Source organism: Watersipora subatra, chromosome 2 (assembly GCF_963576615.1).
Source record: "Watersipora subatra chromosome 2, tzWatSuba1.1, whole genome shotgun sequence".
In the NCBI taxonomy this organism is placed as follows: domain Eukaryota; kingdom Metazoa; phylum Bryozoa; class Gymnolaemata; order Cheilostomatida; family Watersiporidae; genus Watersipora; species Watersipora subatra.
Window position 1 is genome coordinate 66,079,022 of NC_088709.1, and position 26,250 is coordinate 66,105,271.

A 26,250-nucleotide genomic window follows, 5' to 3' on the forward strand; every position below is an offset into this window, starting at 1 on the left:
TTAAAAGCTCAAAAATGAAAAGCTGCCGTAGATTGGAATCTTTTGATTTTGATGACGTATCCATGTAGTTTGGTTAATGTCTTGTCACGTGATGTTCTCGCGTGAATTGAAAGGCCAATAAAAAGCTCAATATAAAACTTACCGTAGCAATAGTTTAGGACAAACACTTCGGGTTTTACCTAAGACCCCGTATCAAATATAGATGCTTGCTACGTTACAGTTTCAGCTTGGCCATTCCGTCCGACAATTCAACGTGCGTGTACTTGTCCGAGTTGCGATCATAAAAAATGTCAAATTATGAAGAGTTAAGACCCTGGCGTTTCGAGTCTGATGCTCTAACTGAAGAAGATCCTCAACAGATTCAACCCTCCCAGCAAGTAAGCACCGCCACTAGCCAGCTCTTATGTGCCAAGCTAGCTAGTAGTAATAGTTTTAGCTAGAGAATGATAGAACGAATATTATTATATATATATGATTTTAGTGATGATAATTATTGCTTCATATTGCGAAAAAATAATTACAGATTTTTTTCGAATGACAACATTAACAATTTTAATATTTAAGTCTAGTGCTGCACTGATATACTGTTGGATAACATCGACCTGATGTATTAGCTATGGTTGCATAGACATATCTGTTCATTTCTTTAGGAGTTAATACCACCTGCTACAGAGTGGTGTGTCTGCAAGCGCTGTCAAGACATGCCATCTTTTCCTGAATGTTTGTGCTGCCATGATGCTGAGTTTGTGCATTGTCTCCATGACCGCGGGGAGCATGAATGCCTGTGTATGCATCCTAGTGTGGATGAACTTGTGGCGCCTGGACCCTTTGAGTTGAGGTGGAATAGTTACCTGCGACATCATAGTGAGTTGGATTTTCATTTAAAGCCAACAACACCAAAGCTATGCTAATGTGTCAAGCATTATCTACAATTCTTGTGTTACACATTTAATGCATCGGTTGAACACACATATTCTGAACTCGTGGAACACAAGGAGAACTATTATATTTGGCTTGTACACTTACTACAGTAGAGAGTGTATTAGTTTTGTGATTTTATTATATAAAGATCGAGATTATTTTGATGATCAGCAATTATTGTTGTTCAATAATTGTTTTGGTAGATAATCTATTCCCATTTGGAGAGCCATCGCCAAATGCTCGAAAAAGGTTATGTGCATACCGCAATCTTGTGTTTTGGCTTATGCCGCAAATTCGTCGCGGTGAGCGACGGCCTCTACCTGCTTGCTTGGTGTCTAAGATTCGGGCTCTTTTCCCACCTACGGATGATGAAAAAGAGTTTGCAGACTAGCATAGCAGAAGCCCTTGAACACATAGTCTGCAAACTCTTCTTCATCATCCGTTGGTGGGAAAAGAGCCTGAATCTTAGACACCAAGCAGGCAGGTAGAGGCCGCCGCTCACCGCGACGAATTTGCGGCATAAGCCAAAACACAAGCTTACGGTATGCACACAACCTCTGTAACAACATCCGTTGTAATGGACCTCACTCTCAGGCCGTGGGAAATTAGATTGGACTGGCATCGCTTGAAGCCTTCCAGCTCCATGGCGTTAAAGCTGGTGGTCTCCGTTGACTGCAAAGTAAAGAAAGTTACGACCAACAATCACTTTCACATTATTTGAATGAATTATTTAGCTAGATCAGCAACTTCATGTTTATGTATTGATAACTACTAAAAAGTTTGGGTTTTTGTCAGGCTGTGAAGTAAAAACTGTCAAAGTTTTACTTTGACAAGATGGTCGCCGACTATTAAACCGCAGCTCTGATCTATCATAGTGTAGGCCCCGTATAGTGCGCAATGCCCCGGACTATCGCATCTACCATCACCTGCCAAGTCAAGCTCCCAATCGATTGCTGCCATGAATCCCTCGTTATGCAGGGTGTACTGCTCAGGAATACACTGTAAAACATTGTAAAACTTCATTATACAAGATTAATTTGTATCATTATCATTAGTGTAAGAATGTAGAATCCTCTTCCCCGTTTTTGTGCTATATTATGATGAAAAATCAGAATTTTAAATTATAATATATTTCGCTTGAAGGATGACATATTTTAATTTCAAAAAAAAATTGTTTCTAAATGTCGTTATTCAATTAGTGTGCCAAGCTTTTACTCAGATTTTCCAAGTTTATGGGTAAATATTAACACTCACACCATTTTAGTATTCTTTTTGTTAATAGAGGCAAACGCTATGACTTGGTATCGCGATGTTCAGGGGTGACAGAAAACGGAGGTTTTGCGTAAGGCATCCGCCAAAAAAGAGTGATGCAGCTGCCAGCAGGGGTTTGATGACGTGAGCTCTGTTCACCCTGGCAGTTGTTTTCCAAGTGTACGATTGGTGACAGGAGGCACATGTAACCTTGAACTCTACCCATCCACCTTCTCACACCATCGTGAATGAGCAGGGGAGGGTGCAGGCGTGACAGTGAAATAGTCGGTGGAGTGCTGTCACACTTACTACTATTTTTTCCTCTTTGAATGAGGATCCGAGTCTGAAATCGCAACATAATAGTTGACTTGCAATAAGATTTGTACAACATCATTTCCTGTTATTATATCATATTTGCTTGATCAGAAAAAGAATAAATATATAGCCATACAATCATGACACAGATTTTACAAAACCTTATATATTAGGATATTATTATTATGATATATGATATTGTAAACATAAAAATGTGAGTAATAACTCTATGGATATTCTTTATATTTTGTCAAGTTTGGTTAAGTTCAGCTCTATCTTAAATGTAATTGGAGAGCGTTTGACGCTGGCCAACATAGCACTCAAACTCTTCCCAGTCTTCAGTGGTTGGCACAAACTCTTCATCTAATACTAATAATAATCATCTAACAACATTAATATGCTATTAATGATGATACCAGAAAATGACAATAACTATTTTATATAACATATCTATAAGTGAGTGGTGTTAAGAAATTTGGCAAAATTAATCGTGAAACTTATAACATTATTTTATCAATTATAGATTAATATATTACGTTTTACAGATAGATATGCAGAATGAATTAGTTTTGTTATTATAATAAGAATAATACACGTAATTAAGACGATAAAATACTAATAATATCATATTACAATTAAATGACATTAATATTGTAATATTAAATATAGATTAATACAGTAGTAGTAGGAGAATGCTAGAAAATAACCCGAGTTACTACTACTAATACAAGTAGTTCATAAAATAAATTACTCGCGTACTTTGGTGACATGTGGAGTATGCAAACAGGTTAGAAAACATGTCGTCTTTGAAATGGCGAAAACAAAGGTAAGAGTAAGCAGGCGAATAAATAAAGTTTGTCACATCCAGCTTCACCCAGTTGCTCCACACCCAGTGAAGGTCTGGTCTTTTCTTTGCTCTTGGCCAAGAAAAAAGGTGCTTCTCAGCTTGCCAGCTGCACAAACACAATGTGGCTCGTTAGACATTATGACGAATTGAAATTAACAAGTTTAATACGAGAAAGCGTATCTGTTGTTTGCGATAGATCAAACTTGAACTGAAACTAACATTATCTGATCATGTGACTTAAAGTTCCTGCCATATGTCGCGAACAATCTCTACAGCATTTTTCGACCATCATAGCGAACCAAAAGGCTCATCATTTTTATCAGAGGATGATATGCAATCGTTCAAGCTAAGTTTAAAAAATTAAACATATTTTTATGCTATGTTTTGAGATATCACTGCTAAAAGTGACAGCATTACGATGCTGATAAAACAGACGCGTAAGAACAATAGACATTGTTTTTATTGCAAGCGTGAAGTATATTTGTGAAAATATTTTGACGAGTAAGGATGTATGAAAGTGTAAATATAAACCATCTCGCACACATACGTCACATTTTAGCCTTTTTGGAAAACGAATCCAAACTACGGCGGTCTCGTGTGGCTGCGATTTTCTGTTCGTTTTTGAGCTTTTAAGAGCTTTTTATCACATTCCCACATATTTGGCACCTACAACACAACAGAGTAAGACATGGCAAATCTTTTGATACCAAATAACTGTAATGTGAATTTTATTGCAAGTCAAACTTTAACCTTGTGGTTACACACTCTTGTCATACTTTACCTTTATTAGCAGACTTGTGATTTGAATTCAAGTTCAAGTCCAGTACAAAGGTGAGTTTTTGTTGTTGAAAATTAATCGCTATAACTAGAAAGGCGAATGACAGACAGTCAATGGGCAGACAACAAGCAAACATTAAAATTTACAGATACAGACTAACAAAGCGTATCGCTCCATTGGCAAATAATATTATCTGATTCCATTTATTTTTCCATTTGTCTCAACAATCATTTGTTTTCAAATCAGACCAATTTAATGTTTATCACATTACTTCATATAAATATGTAATATTTGCAACTTGGTGCATGTAAAAAGTTAGTCTGAACCAAAAGTGAGAGATTAGCCATAATGTGTTGCCGGCTTTAAAAGCACTTTAACGAAAGCAGCAAAGGCCTGATAGTGAACTTTTCTTGTTTGATTCAAAATGATTCGAACAACAAATAACAGCAACATAATCAAGCCTGGTTAATCTTCTAGCAGTGTGATCTGACTGAAAGGCTATGGATTTAGAGGAAATTAAAAGTAAATGGTTTTTAATATTATACATTATGTTAGGAGACCAGTGATAAAATACATGTTTTACACCTTAAGGTTAACCATATAGACTAATGATTTTTGCAAGAAAATATTTATCCAGGTTACAAGGCTTGGCACATAAAAGAAAAGTTTCTGAGCTACTCAAATTTTGTAGCTCAGTTGAATTTTTACACCTACAAAGTTTTATACATTTATGAAGATACAATTCAAAGTTTTTACTTTATGTTTATGAGAAAAGTTAAATGTTTTCTAATCTGTAAAAATTGTTTTAACCTTAATTATAACAAGCAACATGGCTTAATGGTTAAATTTCGTTGGCAAGCCCGCAAGCTCAAATAACTCAGTTGTGAATTTGGCTGATCATCGGAGCTTTTTTTCTTAAAAGTTTACTTGCAACAAAATTCACATTACAGTTATTTGGTATCAAAAGATTCACCATGTCTTACTCTGTTGTGTTGTAGGTGCAAAATATGTAAAAATGTAATTACAAGCTCTTAAAAACTAAAGAACGAACAGTTAATCGCAGCCATCACAAAAACACCGTAGTTTGGAATCTCTTTGTTTGGCTGATGTAATCCAACATTGTGGTTATTGTTTTGGCACGTAATGTTATGACGTGAAATTAATGGCCAATAAAAGGCTTAAAGATGAGATTGCGTAAAAAAGGTCGATTTCATGAAATTAAGACCAATAAAAGGCTAAAACATCAGCTACAATTTGTTGTCATTTTTGTCTTTGTAGACTAACCTTGTCCAGAGATATAGGCGTTTGAATGAGGCTATCTGTTAAAAAGCTCAGATTCCAGCAAGGGCTTCATTCATGATGTAACGAGTGATACATGTAAAAAGAGCCCACGAGCGATAAATATATGATCTCTTATTTAGCCAACCATCAGGATGAAATTTTTATATAGGCCATATTAAATGTTATTGCTCGTTAAAGGAGTTGTCTGTGATGTCGAAGATTCTCGTTGTTAGGGGAATTACTGTATTACTAGTTAGTTACGCGCATCAACTACTAGTAGATTCTAGTAGCTACATGCATCAACATATTTATTTTACATTAATCATCTGACATGCAGACAGGTTATGGTTAGAGCTAACAGGAGTCAGCAGCGTTATGTTGCCGAGGAAGATAGGAGAACACAGGTAAATTTATCTTCAACTTTGAGTATCCTATACATACTGTATATTCTAAGCTAGCGGTAATAATTTTAGTACTCATGAATACATCTACTAATGAGTAAATTTATAACTTTTTGCTATTACGAATCATCGTTGCATAACTTTTTAATCGTTTCACAACTTTTTATCATTTTACCTAGCTATAGCATTTTCTTTGGAATTTTTAGCTAGTAAATTAGATGTAAGATTAGAGTTTATGTTCAGTGTGTAAAATGTGAGGATAATCGATTGATTAATGCTCATCCTCAACTCTCAGAAACAAAGTTTTGAGTTGTTGGTTTGGCATATTTATGCTTTTGTTAAACATTGATTCCTTTTGAAAATTACACTCCCAATCTATCTAACTCTCAAATTGAAAGCTTTCAGTAGATGCGCGTGAGAACGACATATATATATATATATATGTGTCGTTTTATATATATATAAAATAGGCATTGTTCCACTTATACATATTTTATATATATAATATGTATAAGTGGAACAATATATATATATATGAATGACATTTATTACATTTGTTTTAATGTTGTAAGATGTTTATTTTTACAGGCTCACTAGCGGTGCAGTCGTGCCGGTCTGGAAACTGCCATAAATGGGAAAGAGAAACACGAATGTGTGCTCCACAAAACATAATGTTTTGTTTGAGTTTGCTGCAGTAGAATAATTTGTCCTATTATATGAACTGAAACTATGTAAATGGCTACGACTTGGATGGATGTTTTTAATAAAAATTTTGTGCTGCGATTAAAATGTTTTTGGTTTGTAAAAATTATATAATAAAATATTATTGTTGAAGACCATGCAAAACAGGATTTGCAGAACATATTGAATACATTATAGCCCTGCTGTCATTTGTGCTGAAATCTTCTCTGATAGATGGGTTTATGAAGTGTAATCAGCGCTGTATTGGCAATTACTTCTGCATATAATAATGACTAGTTAATATAGACTATACATGACTTTTTGGGATGCAGTTGGTTTTTTCATATAGTCATGCATATTATTTCCAGAGATGGTGGCGTGCCTATTTTATTTAGTACCTAGTTTTCGGTGTGCGTGTAACAACTGAGAACTTAGCTGATACAAAGGCCGCTTTGAAATAAGTTAACTCGACGACCATAGACCGGTAGAATTGGTAGTCGGTACTCAAATGTTTACACAGCATTTTGAGGAAGTTAACATGACAAGTTTTCAATTTCCCATATTTGAGGTGTTTAAAACATCCATTATAATGTATATGTAACTGGATTTAAAATTTTATTCCCGCCAACATGAGCAAATACAAAATAAAATATATGCCAATAGAGCTGCGAAGGATTAGACTTTTATTTAATAGCCGATATTAATACAAGAGATGGAGACAGGTTGTATCATGCGTTACATCATTTTGGGCAAGTCTGGGCTTGTTTTTTTGGCCTGAGTGTTTTTCCCTCAATTTTAATCTTCAAATATCTTGACAATGAGATCACCTAACACAACATACAACGAATACACAAAAGAATACTTTGTTTTAAAATCAACTCAAACTTGACACAACTACATCTTTAATGTAAAACGTCTCGTAGCACTAGTTTATGACAAATACTTCGGGTTCTACCAGAAAGCCCAGATAAAATATAAATGCTCGCTACTTCACACTATCGTTTCGGCCTGGTCTAATTGTCTAATCGTAATCTGATCATGTGACACTTTCTGTCAAATTGCGTGAAATTTCTGCAGTATTTTTTTACTATCGCAGGTGACCACCAGGCTCTTCATGTTTATCAGAGGATGATATGCACTCCTTCGAGCTAAGGTTAAAAAATTAAACAAATTTTTACACTAGAAACTCCACTGTCATACAGCCCACGACCAAAGTATTAATGGAAAAAAGAAAGGGTATTGTTGGTTGTTGAAAAAGTAGTTCTCAGCAGGAATTGACAGAGTATAGTGTAAATGAGACTTGTTTGAAATTGAAATAGAAATTTTCTAGAAATAGCTTGAAAAGCTTGGTTTAATATAATAATAAATCACACCTTATCACACAAAAAATCACACCTGATCTACTACAATCTCAAACCTGTTTTACAACGATAAAAAAAATATTAATTTAAGCTGTAGGCCTAACCTACTGTAATGTATGTATTTTAACAACAACGATAAGGAAATATGTTTATTATAACTCTGAAATGCAAAATTAGAAGTAAAATGGCAAGTTCTGTGTAGTATACACAGTTTGAAAGTTGGTTGCGTTGAATGTAGAATGGTTCTGATAGCGATCTTTAACAGAAAGCAAGTATGAGCATTCACTCATCTGAAACTGCAGCAAAATAAAAAATGTTCTCGTCATAAAGGGGCGTTGTAGTTCCGCCTTAGCTTGTACATAAGTTGTAAAAAATTTCGGCTAACGTTTTAAATAATGAAACCATCGGTGATTGGACAAAAAAAACATAGGCTGATAAACTGTGTACTACAATTTCGTACCTGTAATTCGGTCTACGCCTCAAACGGTCTACATTTATTACAGAAACCTTCGAATAAATTCGATTTCAATTAAACAATGCCATAGACTGGTGAAATGAGCACGGTTTTCTCGTGAAATGCGCACTGCTAAATAGTTCTACTATCTGTCGCACGGCTTTATTGGCGTATTGTCGGCCGGTCTTAGCTTGTATTAAACCAAGCTTTTCAAGCGTTTTGTGGCAATTTTCGTACAAATTAATCTGTCTATTTGTTTATAATCCGATCAGATGGGTAAGTTTTAAGATAATGTCGACGGTTTACAAAGGCTTGATAACATATTTAAATAGGCTTAAATGTGTTTTGTATCGCTATTATACTTTAACAACTCTACAAAACGATGGTTAAATTTGTTGATGAGATTTCAAAACAAGGGTTCGTCTCATTGTTGATGAATAATTTTCGTAAGTTGTGTGCTCATGCATTTATCATAAAACCTCTCAAACTTCGCTCCGCTCGTTTGGTCGTGGGATTAAGTTTTGAGATATCAGTGCTCAAATGGCAGCTTTACCATTACGATGAAATAGATGCGTAAGGACAATAGACATTGTTTTATTGAATGCGTGAAGTATATTTGTGAAAATATTTCGACGAATGAGGTTGCATGAAAGTGTAAACAGAAGCCATCTTGTTCAACCAAGTCCCATTTGGCCGCTTTGGAAATGGATTCCAATCTATGTCGTTTTCATGATGGCTGCGATTTTCTGTTCGTTTTTTAGCTTTTAAGAGCTTATAATCACATTTCCACATATTTTGCACCTTTAACACAACAGAATAAGACATGTTGAATCTGTTAATATCAAATAACTGTAATATGAATTTTATTGCAAGTCAGCCTTTTATTATAAACTGCAAAATTCTATGTGGAAACTCACATCAGTGTGTTTCCACAATCACATATCAAAGAGATATCAGAGGTACAAATCATACTGCGTATAACAGATTTTTTCAGGTAATTTCAGTACATGTTAGATGATATTATGAAGAAATAGCGAGTTTGTTGCTTCTTTTAAAATTGCCTAATACCAATATTATTTTGGGTGTTGCAGGAAATGTCATCTCAGAGCTTCAAACAACTGCATCAACTATTAGAAATCACTGGCCTACAGATATAGCAGTGAGTGGTGACACTGTCATTTTGTTTGATGGAAACACTGACACAATATCTAAGTACAAATTACACTAAGTAATGCTTTGCATGAGCATTATTACCTGTATATTGCAATGCTTGCTACCTTGTTTTAGTTTAACAAGAGATTCAGCTGTTATAGAGTTGAGAATTTTATCCTGTACTCTGAACTATATTAATAATTTCATTTTTATCTCTGTGTTTGACTCATGAAAGGAATTTATACAGCATAAAATGCATTCCATTACCTATTTTTAAGTTTTGCTTATTCTACATGTACAGTAGCTGTTTGTGGTTATAGGGGCTATAGTTGTGATAGTAGAGCTACTGTTTGTAGATGTAATAGTGGGTTTACTACACTCCATAAAAATCTTGGTGTAAGTTACCCTAAAATGAGAAGTTATTATATCATGTGCTAATGTTTTGTGTGAATACGTGAATGTTTTTGTGTGATAGCTTTTGATTTCTGTTTGCTCAATTTTTTTATCAGCTGCCCACCATTCATTGTAATGAGTACAGATAGTACTGGGTTTGTACTAGTTTTTGCTTTAAATTAGTAGCTAACCTTTTTATGGTGTCTTGTTTCATACCTTTACTTATTACTCTGTCAGACAAACAAAGCTAGATATTATAAATGTGCAATGGTATGCTGGCTGTTGATCATTAGCAAGTACAGAATTGATGATATCTTAATGAATTTGAAAAGCAGCATAAAGGGAGGGTAAGTTAGTCTACTTGACTGTGACACAAAGATGATCATCAATGTTCCATGATCCACCATGCTAACTATTTAGCTAAGCAAGGAAAGATAGCTGGTAATGTGGTACAATCACAATTAGTAAATATATAATTTGTTCTGTATTCAGTTTGCTTTGACAACTATTCGCCACAGAAATGGTCCAATTTTGTTTACGGCATTTTTGTTCCAACAAACTGTAAACCAGTCCGGAAGTAAAACTTAATCTAGAAAATCAAGTGCACCGTGTGTGCGAGATTGTGAATACATGTGTACTGGCATTTTTGTGTTCATGTGTGTCTATGCATATATGGTTCTTCCTGTGTGTGGAATGTGTGTAGCGTGTGTGCTCGGTTTTTTGTGTTTACCTGCGTATGTGCGCGCATGTGTGTGGTTGTGTGTATGTGTGTGTGTGTGCGCATGTCTGTATGTGTGTGTTAATATGTGTGTATGCGTGTGTTAACATGTGTGTATGTGTGTGTTAACATGTGTGTATGTGTGTTAACATGTGAGTATGTGTTGAGTGGGTGAGTTGGTGAGTGGGCGTGCGTGCGTGTGTGTGAGGTCTTTGCTAACATGTGTGCGCTTGATTTTTGTTAATGTGTGCTTGTGGTTTTTATTAACATGTGATGTGTGTGTTGTTTTTGTTAGCATGTGTGTGTGTGGGATTTTGACATGTATGTGTGGTTTTTGTTAATATTTTTGTGTGGTTTTGTGCATGCACATGTGTGCTTGTTCTTGGGTGTGTGTGCATGAGTGTGAGCATGTGTGCATTTGTGTTTGTATGTGTATAATTTTGTGTGCATTTGTGTGAGTGCACGTATGTGTGTTCATCTATGCATGCATACATGTGTGCATGCGTGCATTTGTGTGGATGTGTTGATGGATGAGTGAGTCAGTGTGTTGGTATGTGCATGTGTGAGTGTTTTTGTATATGTGTGTATAAATGTGTGAGTGTGTTTCGATGTCTTGCTGTTTGGATTTATGTTTGGTTTAAATTTTTTTGCGTAATTTGGTGTGCAAAAGGTTGGGTTGTATAAATAAAACTGATGCAAATTCGATTAGTTAAATTACTCAAAGTTAATTACAATGAAATTAATAAAATTTTATTGTTTACGTATTTTATTCAATTCGTTATATTAATTTTAAGCCGCATGCAAACTAGATTTTGAAAGACAATGCCAGCAAAGCTTCTCGCAAACAACTACTTATATATTGACAACATGTTCTTTTTTTATGACAACTACAACAAAATTTTACATGTTTTCAACAGTTTAACATGTTACAATCATTTTTATAAATCAATCAATTTTATAAACTAAGAACATTCTTGTACTATGCTGTTTTCATTGTTAGCTTGTATCATGGTTTTGGTGGAACGTTTTGGAAATGTCAGAGTTGGAAGCGTTGAAAGTTAGGGCATTTCTTCGCCGCAAACAGCGTAACAAGAGCTGCAATTATATTAGGGTTGTTATCACATGGAATGTAACGTTGAAAATTTATAAGCTAAGAATGTGTCAGAACTTTCCTTGCCGTATCAGAAAGGGAAATATTGAAAACTAACAAGCTGAGAGAAAGGGCAATACCACGCTGTTTCGAACAAAGTAGCAAACACAATCTAGGACATCGACCATATCAATGAAAATATTACGCATAAGAGCCATCTAACCATTACAGCCAATGAGATGAGAATATCTGGGACATTAACAAGCATGTTAGATGTATGACCATTACAATGAAAGACATGATTGAAAATTAGCAGACTATTAAATTAGAAAACTTAGGAAACTAGCTCAATTATTATTATCATTTATTACCACCGCTCCATATGAAAGAGCAAAATATATTACAGCAATTACCAAAGGATATTTTACAAAACGAAAAACTTTACAGACTGACAAGCACAAGCAGAGGCATATACAACGAACCATCAACCAGTCATAAAGAACTCGAGTATTCACAACACTTGATATATTATAGAAATGGCTTATAACACCATTTATCATAGCCAAAATATCTGTGAAATCATCATATATTTATTCATGAATTTTGATAGCGTGTTGAGAAAAAAAGAATTGATTCAATGGCTATAGAATGCTCAGCATAAAATATGAATATCTCTTTTACGAAATGATTGATGAGAAATGATAGAAATAATAGAACTGTCTCAGGATGAGGATCATGGCAAAAATTCATCTAACAATTCAGCTACTAATGGTTCTCAAGTTGTAGACAATCTTATACAATATATTGACATAGTTTAATTCACGCATATCGTCATGGAATTCTGTCAAATATCAGATGTCAGAAAGGAATGCTGGCTTACATTGACGACCCGAAAAATAGACATTACAAGATTGTCATAAGAATCAAAGGAATGAACTCAGTAGTGTTGCTCCGATTTTGGTATCGGAATCGGCATCAGTGTCGATATGGGTGTCAAGTATCTGAATTGGTATTGGCCTTTTCTTAAAAAAGATCTTTTCTTAAAAAATCTGAAAATTCCGATACTTTTTACAGATCAACTATTTAGCAGAAAACAGTATTTCAGCCTGCTACACTAATAAAACTCATCAGCTTCAAGTTCCTCATTTTACCTAATGAATTTTTGGCCTGCCACACAATTTATTTCATGTCTTTAGCCTGATCAACATGAACACAGCTGAGGAAAATTTTTGCTTTAGTCAGGTCGTAATCACAAAGTGTGGTATTTCCGCAATCACAGTAATAGGGTTTATTGCAGCTAATCACGAACGAGATAACAAAAATGGGAAACAAGAATGCAGTGTAATATTTCTATTTACTAACATTACAAAATTAATTTAAGCATTTGATGCATAAATTTATCTATCACTTTCTTGATCCTGACAATACAATGTATCGTTTGTATTGTACAAAATACGGTAACCCCAGTGGCTTATTGGTATTTAGCCTGTCCTCCATCATCTGTGGCAATTGAGTCTCTCTTCAGTACAACTGGCTACATTTATAGTGATTAAAGAAAGAGATTTTTACTGAAAGAATTGAATCACTGACGGTAATTAAAAGAAACATTGATTAGCTCTAAACTTGTACAGGCACAGCAGTTCGTTCAGCAATAGAAGAGAGACTTCGTAATCACAGAGAGAGCTGTACCCCTAACAGCAACTACCTTTATTAGTTACAAATTGCATGTATAATAAACATAGACTGTTTTGTTACTACACACACTGTACGTCAGTATGTGAATATACATCTTCTTTTCTTATCCATCACTACAAACAAATGATTACATTAATATTTATATTTTTAGCATTATATTTATATTTGCAAAATAAAATGAACAATTATCTATGCAACACAAAAGATCTGAATCGGTATCAGAATCGGATTATTTTTCAATAAGAATCGGTATATCGGATCGGTATCTGAATCGGCTGGTGAATTTAGAATCGGGGCATCTCTAGAACTCAGGTGACCAATGACACTTGCCAATGATCCGAGAATGAGTATTAAAAGGAAGGCTTAAAGAGCCAAAGGCTGGAAAGGTGAAGCTTACAGAAAGCCAGTCAGCAAAGGAGGGTCTGTGAGTCAGTGGCAGCAAAGCAAACGCGGAGGGGATGCGCAGAGAAACAGAAGTCAAGACAGAGAAAGGCTAGTAGCATCCAAAGATAGTCAAAGGTGCCTGTAGCAAACAGCTTGCGGAGAAATACAGAGTAAATATACAGCAAACACAATTCTCTCAAAAAATTGGCAAGCCATAAAGCCCTGCGAGAAGAGATTTTATTCAGCCCCCTGCCAACAGAAAGAGCTATCACTACACACCTAGTAGATATGCACTCATTGAATCTCGAAAGGCTACAAATAGAGTTAAGTATACAACCATATTGCTATTTTCGCTTGGGCTAATGAGTATTGACAGAATAATTATTATTTTTTGACCTTTTGAAGAAAATAGAATGCACTGACACTTGGAAACAAACCACTGGCATGTTATTGTTGATTATAAGATAATTAAAGACAGTTGTAGACCTCCACACTCCTAACACTACTTGTTGCGAACACTGATACTTGGGATCATTATTGGTAACAATGTGGTACTGTCAAAACACCGTTCTAAGAAAATGTTTACCAGCGTCCATCTACATTGATTGATTCGTATATTCAATTTCACTTTATTGCAACAATCTGATTTTGTGGGGCAAAAGTGTCATTTTGTCTGCGGTCAAAATTTGTCATGGGAAAAGTTCTACTCAAGGTCTGGAGGCTGACAATTACACATAGAACCATTGTAGTATTTCAATCAAAAAAACACAAAAGATTACATTTTTATATTAATATATAAATTCTCGGGTAATAAAAAAGTGTTTGGACAGAAAACTGATTTGTATTTAACATATAACAACCTTTGCCGTTTTAACTTTCAAACTACATATCATGAAAAAAGTGTTTTGTGTAATTGAAATAAATTAAGAGAGAAAATAATAACAACTGTAGAAGTTTTTAAACTTCATCAACCAACTTTGAAACTCACATTTCCTCATATCATGAGAAAGGTGTTTGTACAGGTCAAATAAATTTCAAAAAAACAAAATGACCATAAAAATGTTTAGCTGTATATGTAAAATAATTAACAAGTACATGTAATAGCTAAATTAAGTCGGTTTTGCTGCGATTACAATAAAAGATTATTTGGTAATGATACAATTATTACAAACTGGGAAAATAAAAGAAATGTCCTGCTTATGTAGAATTAATAATAACAATTCTTGCATAGAAGTGTGTATCTATAAAAAAAAAGGTTCCAGCTCCACCAGAAGCTATCCATCAAAACTTTGAAAACGACCATACAGAGACGATATAGTTGTCTGTGTGAGAAGAATTGGCTTTGACCCCAAATATAATAACTGAACTTTACAGAAAATAATTTATAACAGGGCATTATAGCGCATGGGCGCACTGCTAGAATAATTAGCATGCGCATGTGTTGTGCGGTATATGAAAACGTGTTTGATTAATATAATGTTCGAGCTCTGTGGTAAAGTATCCAGATAAAAAACTTGTCAATGCATTTGTCACGAGTTCAAATCCATCAGAATGCGAACTTTTAATATCAATATTTTAACATCAATAGCCGGAACGTAGACAGACAGATCCACAGATGACATACTTTGAGAAATATATATATAATTTATTGTTACAAAAAAATAATTAATTAAATTTATTACTTCATATTATTACATTAAAAAAGAATGTATAAATGTAATTTTTCCCTTGACAATAATAATAATAAAATTAGTAGTGGTAATACTAATAACAATAATAATAATGCGAAAGGACTGTAAGAGCCAGAAATTTTGATTAGCCATGGGAAGAATTGACTACCAAAAAATGTATGATCTAGTGGCACACTCGGGTATTATTGAGACACTGGGAATGGTGGGGGTACAGGAGTGGACTGTGAAATGTCTCAAAGAGAGCATGAGCAAGCGTAATAGTCATTTAGAGCGTTAAGGATGCACCCTCACAAATGTAGACATCAAGAGGAGATATTCCAAGAAGATTTTTTGTCAACACTGCTGTTCATGGTGTGTCTGATTTCTCTGAGCGTGATACCACGGAAGACAAGGCAAGGTACATTTTTGCCAGACCACAGTCAGATAGGATAAAATAAGCTGGAGTCACTCCAATAGACAGTGAAGATTTTACCCAAGACAAATGGATTAAGTTCGGAATACAGAAGTGTGCGACAGTGGTTAAGAAGAGAGGTAAACGTGAGCAGGATGAGGGCATATGGCTATCTGATGAACAGAATATGATTATAAAAGATTTTGATAAACAATATTATAAGCACCTCGGGGTGCTGAAAGCAGATGACATAAAAATGAAAGAAATGAAGGATAAAGTTAGAAAAGAATTCTACAAGAGAACTATTAGAGTACAATTGTCTGCCCTACTAGGATCAGCGAGGATACTGAGCAAGGTGTTGGATAGCCCAGGTTAAGGGTCCTAGCCTGATACCAATGTATCACCGCCTGAAGAGCTGAAGAAATCAACAAGGACCATAATAATAACAACAATAATAATAATAGTAACAATAATACTAGGAATTCCTGTCATACAGCCCACGACCAAAGTTATATTGGAAAAAAGAAAGGGTACTGCTGGTTGAGAAATGCAATATTAACAGTCAAATGGCACTGCAGTGCAGTGCAATAGGAGAACTGCAATGGTAGCTGCAATGGTAGCTGCAATGGTAGCTGTTATGTACTGAGTGTTATTATGTACAACAAACAGCAGTAATGAAAGGAAAAGATTATATGTTTATATCTTTTCCCTGCAAAAGGAGAAGGGCAATATTAGAAGTAAAATGGCAAGCTGTTGTGTAATATACAGTTTGAAAGTTGGTTGTGTTGAATGTTGAATGGTTTTGACAGCAATCTGTAACAAAAAGAAAACATTAGCATTCATGTGTGTCTGGAAGTTTTTTGCCAACTGGAGCAAAATGAAAAAATGGGTCATGATCACAGAAACCATAGTTAAATCGGGTGTGTGAGATTTAGAGTTATCTACACTGGCAGGAGAAAACTCTCAGGTATTTTGCAAAAAAAAATTTGATTCTAGTTTAATTACAGCAGATTCTATGGTCAATAAACTGAATGCATGTTTACCATTACTGCAAAAACATAGTTCTGAAAAAACTGCTGTTAAAGTTTGAAAAACGAAAACCAATGAAATGTAAACAATTTTGTTTACTTTTCAAAACGTAATTGCAACCAATATCAAGAAGTTGTGATATTTATTTAGATTTCTGGATCTACTGTATATCCAAAATATTATGCTGAATTTAAAGATCTAAACAGATTTTAGTTGGTTGTCATAGAAATAGATGTATATCTATAAGAAAATGTAAGCCTATTACTTAATTTTGCAGATAAGAAAAACGACTTGGCAGTACTGTGATATTGAGCACAGCCGTAATATCATCAACAAAATCTTGAGAAAAATAATAACAGTAACATATTGCACATTATCGGTCACTATATACTTTGATCTTGTAAATTCGAATGATTATTCTTATAACTAAATCTGATAATAATCTAATAAAATCGAATAATTAAATCGAATAATAAAATCGACAAAAAAGAAACGATTAGGCCTACTTTTCAGTACTTTCATGTTAACTACAGAAGCCTTCGACAATTGGCCAATACCATAGATTGGTGAAATGTGCACGTTTTTTTCGTGAAATTCGCATGGCTTAATAGTTTTACTATCTATCGCACGGCTTTATTGGCGTTTTGTTTGCCGGTTTTAATTCTGATCAAAAAAGGCTTGCCAGGTTTTAATGGCAATTTTAGGCCAAATTAATTTGTCTAGTTATGTATTATCCAATCAGATGGGTAAGTTTTAAGATATTGTCTCAACTTTTCAAAAACTTGGTAACATATTTAAATAGGTTTATATGTGTTTTGTATCATTATTATACTTAAATGGCTCTATAGAACAATGGTTAAATTTGTTGATGAGATTTGGGCACAAGGGTTTGGGATGGCCGTTCATGGATAATTTTTCGAGAGTTGTGGGCACATATGCATTTATCATAAAGTTGCTAAACAGTCGCTTCGCTCGTGTTTGGTCGTGGGATAATATTAATAATAAGAAAAGTAAGAATAATAAAATCAATCATAACAAAAGCAACTGCTTAAAAAAATGCTGCCAAGACAGCCACATGTAGGCAGCAGAAAATTGCAAAAGAAAGTAATTAAAGATGGATATGTTTAAATATTTTCAATAAGGTCATTCAAGTTCAAACATATAACATAGTGAGAATTTTTATTTTGCTTCTACTCTAGTTTAAAAGTAGATTCTCAGTAACTTATCCAGCTAAAATAGAAAGTGCTCGAAGAGTCTAAAATACATATTGAGCTAGCAGTAATATTTGATGAATTGAGAAAAAGCAGTTATGAAGTGTTGCAAGAGTTTTTGAGCAAAGCTTAGTGAGCTTCACTTTCTGGGTCATTGTAATTAACTCTATTATTAAGTTTTTCGATACAAATTTCTTTATGTTTTATGCAATGAGTTATTATATTAGAGTTTTTTCATCCTTTAACCTTCATCTAAATTTACCTAAAACTTCTATCACTTTCATATCTAGAAATTTAACAGTTTGCTAAAGTGTTTCATTTTTTGTGACTCATTTGCAACTTAAAAGTCATAAATTTTTGTGTGTTTTGGATAAGAACCATTTAATTAGCAAAATTATTTAAACTAGCCAATATTATATGCTCCTAGTAGAAAATGACCTGTTTAAAATAATGACTGTATAAATATTAGTGAACTCTGAAAAAAGTATTGTTTATCTTTAACTGTATTGCCTAATGAAGTATAGTTTGGAATTAAAAGTTTAATGAACAAAAATCAGCAGAAGACTGATGCAAACTGTAATTTTTTTGTAACCGTTTGTGTGTGCAGCCAATCCTTGAAAAAAAGGCAAAAGCATTTGGAATATATCAACTTACTTTATTAAGGAGCATAGTAATGTGGCAGATGCCGGGCCATGACATTGTAATTCATGTAGATATTTTTATATGTTATATTTTGCATGCTGTGTTGTTTTTTATTATATCGTTGTTTTACTCGTTATGCTATATATCACTTATCGTCACTCATATTGTTGTCATACTAACGCACTAGCGATCCTGTTTATTCACCTTGTTAGCCGGTATTCTTACCGTTAGCTGGAACGGGTGATGTTTTTATATATAAAAGAACGCGCTCAATTATTTGAGCAGAGCAGATAGCCGTACGCTCCTCGGCTAATGTGACTTCCTTCCATTATAAAATCTGGAACAAAATCACACACATTTTATTTCTTTATGAAATAGTCTAGATCGTGCCCTAGTAAAGGCTGGCAAATTCCTTTACAGTAACTTCACACAAGTAGGGTTTGATGATCTTTGAGACGTTTACTATGCTCTGAGCTCATTATTAACACAGTAAAAACACAACTATTGCAGCTCTGTTTTTACAATAGATCTTTGAACAAATGTTACAAAAAATTAAGTGCTAAATGAAATTATACAATCAATGCTAAAACATAGTGCTGCTTTGATCACTAATAGCTTGAAAAAAGGATTGTAATGTAAATTTCTCGCATCACTGATCATCTTGTTTTCAACTGCTAAAAGTATTTCCAAAGACCAAGATATTGTTCAGTAATTGGTTTATCAACAGCATACAACACAATCTCCCGAGCTGCCATTACTATCAAGTACTGAAGACAACTACATACAGTACTTCCATCTAAAAAGCTATATTTTTAATTAACATTATTTACAGGCGTTGTCCAGCCTATAACCTTATCCACTTAAACATACTAACAGGCTGATCGATAAATTCACAAATGACTAATCAAATCTATGGTACACGTTGATTAGTATGTGTTCTATTCATTGTTCGCTGATTCTGTGTAGTACTTCTTCTAACAAAGGCAGCGTCGTTCATATTGAATTTATGAAAGGAAATTTCCCAAACAATGTCGTCGCCATCACATGACCACATTGCTCAGTAAAGTAAATGCTAGCTTGCTCGCTTTAAGTTTGTTTACTAGTTTTGAGTTTAGCTAAGTACAGACATTCTTCTTTTTCCTTATGTAAGTATTGAGTACACTTGGTAAGTTTATTAGCATTTGTATATGCACGCTGAAAACTTCCCTGTTGCCTTGTTTGTGTAACCATTTTATATGGTCTATTACCAATTGGCAGAATAAATTTTTTAGCAGGTATTCGCTCAAATCAGCTATGACAATGTTCTTGAATAATTCCTGCTGTATATTTGTGCAAACCTGGTAAATCTTTGTATTTACATATTGAAGTGCCAACTTTAAAACAATTTTACATTACTAGCATTTTTACTTGCTACTATTTCATCAGATCTAACTGAATTTAGACTTTCACATGTAAAATGTTTCATTCACAACTTGTGGAATATTTTGACATGTCATTCTTGTTCACAAAACTAGCGTTGCTAAGCTAGCTATTGAAGAACCAAACAATGTTTTGCAAACCCAGCTTTGCACAACGAGAAGAATATAATCGTAACGTAATAACGTAACGTAATTGGTAAAGCATAAGGTTTTATAGAACTGGCAATAAAATAGTATTATATGCCTTTAGCATTTATGTTCACTACTTTTCTCTGACATAGCCAATATGGACAATTCCCAGAGTCCAATTTAAACTCGGCAGTCGTTTTGAGGCTCATCAATGCAATGCATAGCTATTTCTTAGGTGCAAACCCACTAGGTGATATTTAGCGCCATATCGTGCTGCCTGGCGCTAATCTGCGATAGAAATCACTCAGCGAGCTCATGCATGGCAATAACGCTAGACATTCTCTATCACAACTTTATCGGGCCCCAGATGCAATTCGATTGGTTTTGTATCGATTTTCACCAATGTACAGCAACAACATTTTGCTATTTTGTTACGATTGAAACATTATCGAAATGAACACTGAATTGTTCACAGATTTAATAAGAGCACACCCAGTCCTGTACGACACAACACACAAAAATAAAAAAAAAAACTGTTGAATACCAACATTTGGGAGTCAATAGTTGCGCATGTTGATCATCTTGAAAATAGTAAATATTTATTACCGTATATTAAAAATAAAAAACTACTATAAGGTGAACTATATATGAAAATTGTAAAATATTACCGTTCAAAATACAAAAATGGTTTTTTTTTATGTCTTCTTGTAGCGAACTATCCATGAAAGTGATATAGGACTAATAACAACAGCAAAAGTTGTTTGTGTCATACCCTATAAGAGTCATATTGGCTGAAATTTATTAACAACTCCGAAGAAACTAATAATACAGAATTTTATTGGCAGTTTGTGAGCGTGCGCACGTTATGGTTTGCTGGTGAATTGCTCAGGTGTGTTTAGGCACACGCTAGCAATATCTCCACGCTCTTCATGATGCACCCGATAACATCACCTAGTGTGTTTGGACCTTTAGGCATAGGGTTATAATACCGCAAAGCAGCCGTGGTTCAATAGTTAGCGCACTAGCTTATAATCCATAGGTCAGTGGTTCCGGTGACAGAAGGACCATTGGTGGCATTCCGTCACAATCACCCATGTGCTAAGGCTTATGCGTGGATGATCACAGTATATTCAGTTTCAGGGTAAATCTGGTTCAGAATGAAATGACATACATCCAGCGAAGAGGAAATACATCAGGATGATGTTTAAGTATTGTATGGTTGATTAGTATTTATTTCTTAGGCGGCTCAGCCAACAACTTTGTCTATGCATACAAGACTAACACGCTGATGTCTTGCAGCCAGTGGCTAGTGGCTGAATGGATGAATGACTTTGTATAAAATGAAACTTTTATTGTATAGCAGTGTCATTGGTATAGCAATACCTGCTCTATTCATTATTGTTTACCCACTCTCTATGCAACTGAAAACAACATTGGCAGTTTCGATTTTTATCGCTCATGTAAAAAAAATTGCTCACTCCTTTACTCTCCACTACACAGTCAAGCAATAAGCATACTGAGTGTTTAGTCACCATAGATTATATCTTTCGGCACAAATATATACATAAAAATATATGAATTCAAATCTATGGGCAACAACTGGCAATCATGCAGAGAGCCTGCGCTGCTCTGCTGGATCGATGGCATTCCTTTTTTCATGAAATCATCTTTAGCTAAGCTCTGCCCAATTTTCTATTTATTTATTGCTTAGACTTTTGCTTGTTTATTCAGTCGTGGTAGTTTACTCACCGGTGGCCAAGCCTTTTCCAATGGCAGGAAAGCTCGGTTCGGTGACCACGGTAACTAGGGGAGTCGGTCTTTATGGCTCTGGCCATGGTAATCTACCGCAACGCATGTACGCAAGGGGAATTTTCCTGTCATAAGGATGTTATTACCAGGTCACTTCGCTGCTTAGAATATAAATGTACATGTAGATGCTGAGTTTTTGTCTTGGGGCATGTTTAGTAGATTTGACAGTAACTAGCCAAGTAGAGAACCTTTTCGTCAGTATACAGAAGTTTTTAGCTTACTAGTAAGTATTGAGCATACTTAATCAGTTTAATAAAACTGCTTTCTGTGTGCTGGGGACTTCTTTTTACCTTGTTTCTGTAAACATTTTTAAGGGCCTGTCACACATTGGATGGTGTAATTGTTTTTGCAGATATTCATTCCAATCAGCTATGTCAAAGTTTTTCAATAGCTCCTGCCACATTCTCATGTAACCTAGTAGTGTCTGAATTTGCATATTCAAGTGCCAACTAGACACCTGAGCATTTTGCATACAACCATGAAAATAAATCAACAAGTAGCAGTGCTACTAAGACTAAGGGGAAAATGTATTAGTGCAGAAAGATCTAGATTAGTGATTTTCTCATAAAAGAATACTTTATACGGAAAGCTTTGAAGCATTCAACAAAGTTTTTAAAGATTCATCAGTAAAGAAAAAATCATCAGCATGTTCAAATCTTATTGCATTGGCTGCACAGAAAAAAGTAAGATGGTTTAGATTGGTAGACACAGTCAGTGCTAAAAGATATTGTGTAAGAACTAAATGGCTCTGCAGGTTTTATTGAAATTATAAAATTCCGCAGTCTAAACAAGTCTTTAAAATAATTAAAATATTTCATGATATGATTTTGAATTTAGTCCTAATAGCGCCAAAATCAATAATTAGCTTCTACATTTCAGTTTTGTCCCTTGACTATAACAATAAACTCTTCGTAACGAAATTTTCATCAACTCAGTTTGAGAGTTAAAATATTTGCTTTTGCACACAATTCCCTTACATCTCCTAATAACAGTTGACTCAGTAAAAACTATCTCACCATAGTTTTAAGAGAGTTTGAGGCTGATATAACAATTACCTACTGTGTTTTTTTTGCAAGAGTATGGCAGAATCAGAAGAACAGCAAAGTGTAGAATGTGTGTTCTGTTGGTCTAAAACCCGGCGTATGGTTGACCCTCGAGTACTTCCATGTTTTCATCTTGCCTGCAAAGGATGCCTGAGTGGTCAACAGAAGGCCCAAAAAGTAGTCTGGTGTAAGGATTGCAAGTAAGTCCCATTTTCAGCCTTTAGGTTTATTTTGATATTGTAGGCAGCAAAAATACTCTGTTATTCTTGGTCTATAAAAATTTATTTTGTCAGAGGAGATATAAAGCACCACATTCAGTAGATAAACTTTAATGTGTGGTAAACAGAAAAGTTGGATACTTTGAGGCTTTGCCGAATTGATTAAAAGCAACTTTGGGCAACTAACTTGTACCAGAGCAAAAATGACTCAACAGATTGTCAAAGCATAGAAAATCATGTAAATTTTTAAACATAATGAGATCTACAAAATGTATAAATTTTGCTTAAAGGTTGACTTGCAACAAAATTCACATTACAGTTATTTGGCATCAAAGGATTCGCCATGTTTTACTCTGTTGTGTAGTAGGTGCCAAATATGTGGGAATGTGATTAAAAGCTCTTAAAAGCTCAAAAACAAAAAGCCGCCGTATATTGGAATCTCTTGATTTCGATGACGTATCCGCGGATTTTGGTTATTGTCTTGTCACGTGATGTTCTCGCGTGAATTGAAAGGCCAATACAAAGCTCAATTTCAAACTTATCGTAGCAATAGTTTATGACAAACACTTCGGGTTTTACCTAAGATCCCGTATCAAATATAGATGCTCGCTACTTTACAGTTTCAGCTTGGCCATTCCGTCCGACATTCAACATACGCGTACATGTATGAGTTGCGATCATAAAAAATGTCAAATTCTGAAGAGTTAAGACCCTGGCGTTTCAAGCCTGACGCTCTATCTGAAGAAGATCCTCAACAGAATCAAACCTCCCAGCAAGTAAGCACCACCACTAGCCAGCTCTTACGTGCCAAGCTAGCTAGTAGTAATCGTTTTAGCTTGAGAGTGATAGAACGAATATTATTATTATATACATGTATATGATTTTAATGATGATAATTATCGCTTCATATTGCAAAAAAATAATTACAGATTTTTCTTGAATGACAACATTAACAATTTTAATATTTAAATCTAGTGCTGCACTGATATACTGTTAGATTAAAAGATAAAATACTAATAATATCATATTACAATTAAATGACATTAATATTGTAATATGAATAATATTGTAAATATAGATTAATACAGTAGTATTAGGAGAATACTAGAAAATAACTCGAATTACTACTACTAATACAAATGGTTCATAAAATAAATTACTCACGTGCTTTGGTGACATGGAGTATGCAAACAGGTTAGAAAACATGTCGTCTTTGAAATGGCGAAAACAAAGGTAAGAGTAAGCAGGCGAATAAATAAAGTTTGTCACATCCAGCTTCACCCAGTTGCTCCACGCCCGGTGAAGGTCTGGTCTTTTCTCTGCTCTTGGCCAAAAAAAGGTGCTTCTCAGCCTGCCAGCTGCACAAACACGATGTGGCGCGTTAGAGATTATGACGAGTTGAAATTAACAAGTTTAATACGAGAAAGCGTGTCTGTTATTAGTGATAGATCAAACTTGAACTGAAACTAACATTATCTGATCATGTGACTTACAATTCCCGCCATATGGCGCAAACAACTTCTACAGCATTTTTCGACCATCATTGCGGACCAAAAGGCTCATCATTTTTATCAGAGGATGATATGCAATCGTTCAAACTAAGTTTAAAAAATTAAACATATTTTTATGCTATGTTTTGAGATATCAGTGCTCAAAGTTGCAGCATTACGATGCCGATAAAACAGACGCGTAAGAACAATAGACATGGTTTTTATCGCAAGCGTGATGTATATTTGTGAAAATAATTCAACGAATAAGGATGCATGAAAGTGTAAACATAAACCATCTCCCACACATACGTCACATTTTAGCCGTTTTGGAAAACGAATCCAAACTAGGGCGGTCTCGTGTCGCTGCGATTTTCTGTTCGTTTTTGAGCTTTTAAGAGCTTTTAATCACATTCCCACATATTTGGCACCTACTACACAACAGAGTAAGACATGGCGAATCTTTTGATACCAAATAACTGTAATGTGAATTTTGTTGCAAGTCAACCTTTAATGATAATTCTCATTGTGGACGATTAGTTTAGTATCCATAAAATTTCTACTTGATGATGTTGAAACGGCACTACCGCCAGATGTAAGCCTTTGTAGCTCAGCATCTGCTTTATATTTATACTGTTCCATGTTTTACTTTTCAGAAAAGTCTTCGATGTACTGATAGACAACCTACCAATGTATACTCCTAACAAGCCTATCCATGAGTGTGATGTATGCATTAAAAAAGGAAAGAAAGTGCAATCAGCAGTTATGTACTGTAACACCTGCTCCAAAAAATACTGTAAAGGTCACCAAGAGGTAACTATTTTTCACGGTACAAAATTATATTAATCTAATCTTTGTATATCAACTGTTGGTGCCAGATCACAAGTAATTGCATACCGCTGCTGTTCGTTCTCATCATAAGATGTGAGACTAGCTCTGACTTTCTTGTGGGTCTACATTCTTATTCATGTTTAAAGTAGCATCAATCTATTGAAGAGTTTATTTTAATGTCTCTTGCATTTATTGTGCTTTCAGATTTCCAGTAGTTGAGGGTCTCTGTGTAGGGTTAAATGGGGGCCTGTCACATATCTCAATCAATGAAAAGTATTTTTTTATAATTTGGTCTCTCGTAGAACTCCCAAGTTACCAAGTGACAAAAACAAAGTGTTTTTAGAAGAACTGTGTCTATAATATATTAATGATTAATATAAGTATGACTATTTGAATTTATATAAATTTGTAAAAGTTTTGTTTGCCTGAAAAACAAGCTATACAAATAAACAGATAGGTAAAATAGTAACTCGTTTGAAGAAAAATTATAATACCTTAAGAATTATAATTAAAATTAGATGCAGTATAGAATGCTTTATAAGATGTGTTCAGATTTGTATTGCACTCTTTAAAAATGATAAACTTAATACTATAATAATATAAACGATCATATTACAAATGCTACCTTC

General features: G+C 34.5%; 1 protein-coding gene across 1 annotated transcript; it reads left to right on the forward strand.

Annotated features, from left to right (window-relative positions):
• The first annotated feature begins 287 nt into the window (after window positions 1–287).
• LOC137388460 (uncharacterized) lies at window positions 288–1,312 on the forward strand. Its single transcript, XM_068074946.1, has 3 exons — window positions 288–377; window positions 651–864; window positions 1,125–1,312. Exons 1-3 carry the CDS (start codon window positions 288–290, stop codon window positions 1,310–1,312), a joined length of 492 nt encoding a protein of 163 aa, XP_067931047.1.
• The last annotated feature ends 24,938 nt before the right edge of the window (window positions 1,313–26,250 follow it).